This window comes from Argopecten irradians, chromosome 3 (assembly GCF_041381155.1).
Source record: "Argopecten irradians isolate NY chromosome 3, Ai_NY, whole genome shotgun sequence".
NCBI lineage: Eukaryota > Metazoa > Mollusca > Bivalvia > Pectinida > Pectinidae > Argopecten > Argopecten irradians.
Window position 1 is genome coordinate 49,416,265 of NC_091136.1, and position 7,629 is coordinate 49,423,893.

The window sequence follows — 7,629 nt, forward strand, 5'->3', positions numbered from 1 at the left end:
TCACAACATCATTTTAGTTCGCCTATCGGCTTTGGCGTTTGAAATCCCAGGTTGAGGTTTTGGTGTAAGTGTTGAATAACTGTTATAATTTGGATGTTGTTATGGGATTTGGATTATAATTGTGGTTGTGAGTGTGGACAATCATTAAAAGGAGCCAAAAAATGTTGGATTTTGAGAATTTCAAAAGCCCCAATGGGCCGAAATAGCCAGGTTACAATTTTGCTGTTTTACAAGTGTTAAAAAAATGACATTAATTTCTACAATCATTTAGGATTATAATTGGGTATTGACAATCACTGGAAGGGGGGAACTGCTTAATTTTGAGAATTTCAAGAGGCCCAATGGACTGAAAAGTTAATAACGACATTGTTATATAAAACCAAATTTAAATCAACAAAATTCCAGAGGCGAGCTTTACTGTTCTCAAACAGCTCATGTTTAATGTTTCTCTGTAATGTAGATGTATTAAAGGCCCACTACCTTTCCGGAGCAAAATTTAAAGGTTTCTTAAAAACATTAATAACATAAGAAAATACATATCCATGGTCTAAGATGAGGAAACAACACCAAACATGTGTAAGATTTCCGGCGTACTATGATAGCTGTGGACTATGATTTGCCGTCTGGCGCAGTGATAATCAACTACCGGGCGGTATTTAGGACGACGGCGGTAAACATAATACGGCCCGCATAATGAAAATTAACATTTTATTTATTTTAATTAAATTGTTGAGAAGATGAGGATAAGTGTATTAACGGTATGTTAATAACTTTATCGACTCTACAAAATTATCTCTCTCAATTTACATACCCATTTTAAAAATGAAAAGCCGTTTCAAAAAGGTAGTGGGTCTTTAAAAGCCAGCATTAATACTGGTCAATCACGTCCCTTATTAAAGAGACAATTCATTCAGGTTAATTCTTTTACATAACCAAGAAGCAAACTATGGCATAAATGTATTGTTCTACATTTCTTATTAAACATATAACATAAAATATTGACAAATTCAACGTCAATGTTTAGTATTTTAATTGATACCGTTGTAATTACAAATCGTTGATCAATACAATTAAGCAGGTACAGTATGTACGCTGTACTCATACCCTAGCTGCAATATTGAAGCTCAAAGACTTTTAGACAGAAAATGGTGTCGTCTTTAGAGCTACAATTGGTGCCTATTACTGCTAATGGAGCATAGTAATGATTATACAAACCATTATAAAACGTTTCTTTGCATTTTATAGTACTTTTCATGTCGCTTACCTACTAGGGAATAGAACTGAGCTATATGAAATATAAAATCCTCATCGATCATTATTTTTTTTACATAATACATATGAAGATCTTTCTGAAGGAAATTTATATGGCAAGTCCACAAGTTGTGGATTTGACGTCTTGTGAGCGGTACGGTATATATTAAGAATGGTAGTTATGTTTGTTTTAGACAAAAATAATATGTAAATGCATGTATACGCTTAAAATAATTGGAAACCTACAAAAAAGTATAGAAAACTGTGCCCGAGTGATTTTCGGAGGCAGTGCTCCACTACGACACATAGGGACCAATTCGTACCCAACTTCGCTAGCCAAGGGTAATTAGTCCGATTCTCTTTCTACTACCCTTGGCATGTCTCACTTCAGAATGGGTGGTCCCGCATTGCGCCACCTGCTGGATCACCGCAGTTGCGCCCCTTCCATTTACGTAATAAGCAACCAATTAAAAAGCTCGTATCATTGTTGTATGGTTGAAAAAATGGCAGCGCCCCATGAAACACGCGTGTTGTTTGCGACAGATTCAAAATACCAAAGATGAACATGTGTGTGAGTCATTTGTTTATTAGTAAGTTCGAGCACCAGTTTTTGTGTTTCATGCAGAAGTTCTGCAATGTCCAATTTTGTAATGAGATCGCAGTATATTTTTTAATTGTTTAATTTGTGAAACATAAACCACGCAAGTACTTTCCAATCTGTTTGCAGAGCAACATCTCCAAGACGTTCATTTAGCTGGTATAAAAAATCTTATTGATTAAATAGATAGTAATATAACTTCGCTAGGAGATGATGTTGACAGGCATGACATGCCTGATGCCTCATTATACAAATGTAGGTCACTATACTATCGCTTCAGTTCAGTTTTGTTGACATATCAAAGCTGTGTTTTCATTGGTCGCCTGAACCTAGCCGCATCCAATCAGAATTTGAAAGCAAAAACACCTGTTCTGAAGCGAGTTATGCCAAGGGTAGTAGGAAGTTAGTTGGACTTAATACCCTTGGCTAGCGGAGTTGATTCGTACCCGTCCGAAAGGTATAGTAGGCCGGGTACGTATATTCGTTCTACTCATACCCGAGCCAAAGTCACGCACGTTAAACAAATGAACTACATAACCACTGAGAAGGTGATAAAATGATTTTGAGGCAAGGTAATTCACCTAATAAGGTATACACACTACTGTCAGAGTGATTTGAACAGTTCCAGACAAAAGTTGCATCACTCTACGAGCAAGGGACAGGGTTCGGCATACAAGATGTTCGACCACAATGTGTAATGGCGGATAGCGAGCGAGTTTGGACATTTCACACGCATTTCAACACCATGGACTTTTCTGGCATATCACAGTAAAACCGTCTGATCTAATTTCCATTAGAACTGGGTTTTTTTCCGATATAGATTATCTACGTACAAATTTTAATGTTCTCTTAGAATAAATTGTCCCTTTAACTAGAACTAATTTTATGTTTCTGTTGGTACGAAAACGATTATTTCATGAGTGGGTCAAGATTAGGTAATATATAAATGAAATATGCCTATCGGCGTATAAAAAAATACAAAGTTGTCATTTAAACAATGATGATACTGTCGTTTGAAAGAGGGGGAACGTTCCTGTCTGTTATTGCCCAATCCTGGCCGATCCCTGAATAGTCTCGGTCAATAAGACGCTTAACATTTCTGACCATAGACATAAGTGTTTGGTTGAACGAGACGAACCGGAACTGGAAAAGTATACATGGATTGACATACGAGGTCGGCATACGGCGACATTGTCAACCTGTCACTGGATATACGGCAAACGTGCTAAACACTTTACCGATCACAGCGTGACCCTTTTAAAGTGGTAACTCAACGGATGTTAATGAAAATGGCTGCAAAGATCGATCATTGTTGTTCAAGTAGACATATTAGACAAACCCTTAACGGATTTAAGGGGTCTCCAGAGGAAAAGATAGTGCAAAACATATTTAGAGCTATCACAGCTTACACCGATTTCGTTCATTTCGTTAATTTGGAAATACATAAGTGTAATGCCGAAGAAGGAACTGTGTTTAGTGATGCATTCATTTCACTTAGAACAACAATTGAAAGCATGAGATTGTGGAAAACTCGATTTGTCTCCGGTCGGCCAGATTGTCAAGTGGTGGATATGAAGAACATGCTAGATACTACTATTCTAGATACGTTTCGGGAAAATGGCGTAGATGCTATCGAAAAATGTTCTAAGTCTGGCGTTGATCAATCATTCATAGTGTTGTTGAATTTTCTTCAAGGTAATTATATATAAGCACTAGCTACGCCACTGTGCCTGAGCTTTATATTATACTTTCAAGATAAAAAAATTGCGTGCCGAAAAAATCTATAGCACTTTGACCCACATGTAATACAGGGGTCTAAGAATTAGTTACAGTTGATATAATTATGGACCCACTAGAACGAATATACGTACCCGGCCTACTATACCTTTCGGCCGGGTACGAATTGGTCCATATGGTGTCGTAGTGGAGCACTGCCTCTGAAAATCACTCGGCACAGTTTTCTATACTGTAAAGTCAAAACTTAAGTTTTTCTTCTTATGTAACTTATATGAACATTTATGACTTAAGTCAGTTTTTGACTTAAGTTTGTTTCGAGAAATTGGAACGGACTTGCCGTGTAAATTTCCTTCAGAAACACCTTCATATGCATTATGTAAAAAAAAGTATGCCTCAACGAGAATTTGATAATTTATATGGTTCAGATTTATTGCCTAGTAGGTTAGCAATATGAACAAGTACGATAAAATGCAAACAAACGTTTTATAATGGTTTGCATAATTATTACTTTGCTCCATTAGCAGTAATAGGCACCTATTGTAGCTCTAAAGACGACAACATTTTCTGTCTAAAAGTCATTTGAGCTACAATATTGCAGCTATGGACTCACAAGAGTGTCCTAAGACGATTTTGAGGCGTTTAGGGGTCTGGATAAAAAAAACGGTAAAGATCATACTCTTCAAACATAAGCTCAAGCGTTTGTTTCTTAAGACATTTTCTCTCTCTGAATGAATATATATATATATGTGTAAAACTGTGTCAAGGTCTATAACTCGGTCGGCCATATATAGCACTACCCAATTTCAGAAAAAGTATGATTTTTAACAAACTGTATAAGATGTGACAATGGAAATTATCTTTAATTTGGTCAATATATGTCATGCCGTATAAATGTCACTCCAGAAACATCGGAAAACAGACAGATTTCAAATGGTCGGGCACTTAATCCAATAATATCAGATATTGAGAAACTTCTGATGGGCTATAGTTATATATATTTTTTGTACAAATTCCCCAAACTGTCTTTCTTTTTGCAACGAAGAAATGAAAAAAATGTTAAAGGTACATAGCACACCAGATACTTTTGAAACACAACGTCGGGTTGATGGTTATAAAAGCAAGCGGCCTTCCGATCATCGCTAATACATATGGCTGAGCGTTGCAATATAATACCATCTTGTAGTTTGGATATATATACCTTTCCTATGGTTTCAAATTGTGTTTTTATCTTCGAATTGTTTCATTAGAGATGCAAGATAAATCTCAAGGTTCCGGCCTGGTGTTAGTTATTTAAGTAAAGCATCTAGTAAAGTAGAAGAAAATTAAATATTCATATTTCCTAGAGAATCCAATCAATAAAGATTGCCAAATTATATCTGAGACCCCTTGTTCTTTTGGTATGTTTCACTTGTGTCATTTTTTCCAGAGATAGAAAGTCACGAAAAAGCCATTTGGAAACTATTAAACCTTAATACTGTTACCAATGAGACACAGGTGGTCACTGGACTAGCACATCACCTGTTTTCTCAGCTTGTACCAGGCAAGACGTATGAGGTTGATGACTGTGCAAAACAACTTCCCAAAACATGTGGCTGTGGCTGTAATGACAAAATTTGTGGAGGGAACACTTCACTAGGTAAAATCAACTTCTGATCATATACAGATTTGTTGTAGTTGGAAACAAAATTAGGATACTATTGATAAAAAGAAGATTAAAGCATAAGTTCTTGGATTACAGACAGTGTGATTCTATTCTTGTTTATTCATAATTATTTGCTAATCTAAGCTATGCAAACATTTTTGCTTCTTTGCAAAAAACTAATATGACATACAAAATGTACCTTATATAATTATCGTTTTTGAACTAGCACACTTATGTTGAAATAGATTAATAGATTAAACTACGTCGTAGCCACTGTGCGGTAGCAATGTCTAATGTCAATAGTTATGTTTGAATTGTCATACAGGACCAGACATTGTAGGCACCACAGTGACAATGTACATACTGTATAAATGTTTGAATTTCCGTACAGGATCTGATGTTCATACAGGATTATATTAGACACTGTAGCCTAGGCATCGCAGTGACAATGTACATACTGTATAAATGTTTGAATGTTTATACAGGATCAGTTGGGACGTGGCACGGAAGAGTGGACATTATGGTGAACGATACTGTTGCTGTGGTTATTGGGAAGGAACAGACCTCTGTCCAAGACGACGAAGAGGATAGTAAAACTGAAGGTGAACCCCAGAAAAAGCAAAGAAAGGTAGAGACATATGAAAGTCGCGATATTTGTGTTGAGGATAAAAGAAGCAGGAGGCATGAATGTATTCTCCTGGACCAGAAGATCTTGAAGCAGATCTTGGCTAAAGCCATAACAAATGGCTTTGCTCAGGTACATAGGGACCACAGTGCACTGTCAAATTTCCTGATTCCATCTTTTGGAGCCACATCAGATCGTGTGTCTGTTTGTCTGTATGACCCAGAAAATGACTGCCTACTTCACATCAAAAAAGAACTCAAACTGTGGATTAAAAATGGCATCCAATTCAATCTTGACATTGAAACCATAATCATCATTTGGCTTTTCTTGAATTTTACTGTTTTTACCAAAAGAAATCTTGGTCCTGAGATAGGTCTTAAGAAGTCGAGATTACACGAGGATTTAAAAGATGATCTGAAGTACTACAGAGGGACAAAGTCAAAAGGAAATTTTGTTTCAATGACAGCTGATGAAAGTCCCTGGGAAAGGATAAACATAACACTCGCGCACCCCCAGAAATCGGGTCAAAAAGAATAGCCCAAAATTACTGTACATTATTGTAGTTCATAAAAATAGAATCATCATATCCGGAAGTTACACATTTCAAAAATGTATTACTAAGACCTGTGATGGCTTTTCGTTTTTCTCGCATGAATTGTTTTATTAAAATAGAAACGAGACAAAACACGATTTGTCTTTCAATACTCTTCTGATAGGCCAACATTACATATCATGCATGCATTGAGATTGCGACCAAATTTAGAAGTGTGTTTTGATAATTTATCACTCGTTGACGAAGGTTTTCTATCCATGATGATTTAGCAAAATGCCCTCGATAACCATAAATTGATATGCACACATACAAGGTACGTGTACCATCATTTTGAATTTTAGCTTAAGTTCATTCTTTTGTTGAATCAAATGTGTATATTCAGTTTCTATGGGTTTTTTATTATTTCTTATTAAACCAAAGGGGCCATAAGGTATGTTTCGTTTGTATAAAAAAATCGTCAAAACATCTTTGTGATTGATTTCTTTCATGTGTTTTAGCTGTCTCAAAGGCAGGTCGATGAGCTAATTCGTCATCCATCAACATAATCGCAATTTCATAAAGTACGAAATTGATTGAAACCAGATTTGCTCAGAAAAATGTTAAAGGAAAGTTTTGCATAAATTTCATTAAATTGTGATCGTAACTCTCTGAGAAAAGTTGAACAATTACAAACCACAGCGAAAAGATCCATTTTTGAATGATCATTCCCGATGCCAACCAGTGATCGGGAGCGAAGCAGAAAGCAATGTACCTAACGTCGTTCTTAGATCATAATTTATACTAATATCATATCACAAAGAAAGACTTTAGTAAGTCTTTATGGGGACAAGATAACAAATACCTGGTTACAAACAGATCTCGGGAAGATGTTGTCACATAAACATTTTGACGTTAAACAGCTATACATGTAACCATCAATTATGCAACAACAACAAAATTAGTACGATGAACACGATAACTTGAGTAAATGTGAACCGAGATTGATGAAACTTTGTATGTAGCTTAATATTAACAAGATCTCGGACGAGTTCGAGTTTCAGGGTTGCTGGGTCAAGTTCAAGGTCACTGCTACTATTTTTAGAAAATCCCTATCGGCACTCTAGCGGCTTCATTCCTTGAGTGATTTTGATCACACTTCACATATAGACAAAGGATCATAATATCTCGGACAAGTTTGAGTGTGAAGATTGCCAGACTAAGGTCAAGGTCACTGTTACTATTTT

General features: G+C 36.1%; 1 protein-coding gene across 1 annotated transcript; it reads left to right on the forward strand.

Annotated features, from left to right (window-relative positions):
- The first annotated feature begins 2,967 nt into the window (after nt 1–2,967).
- LOC138318928 (uncharacterized) lies at nt 2,968–7,629 on the forward strand. Its single transcript, XM_069261742.1, has 3 exons — nt 2,968–3,544; nt 5,013–5,222; nt 5,714–7,629. The coding sequence occupies exons 1-3, from the start codon at nt 3,127–3,129 to the stop codon at nt 6,388–6,390; spliced, it is 1,305 nt and encodes a 434-aa protein (XP_069117843.1). The 5' UTR covers nt 2,968–3,126; the 3' UTR covers nt 6,391–7,629.

Coding starts and splice junctions, on each gene's coding strand:
- LOC138318928 (XM_069261742.1), top strand. CDS start 3,127: ATGTTAATGAAAATGGCTGCAAAGATCGATCATTGTTGTTCAAGTAGA. Junction 3,545..5,012: donor GTTGTTGAATTTTCTTCAAG/GTAATTATATAT, acceptor CATTTTTTCCAG/AGATAGAAAGTCACGAAAAA. Junction 5,223..5,713: donor TGGAGGGAACACTTCACTAG/GTAAAATCAACT, acceptor ATGTTTATACAG/GATCAGTTGGGACGTGGCAC.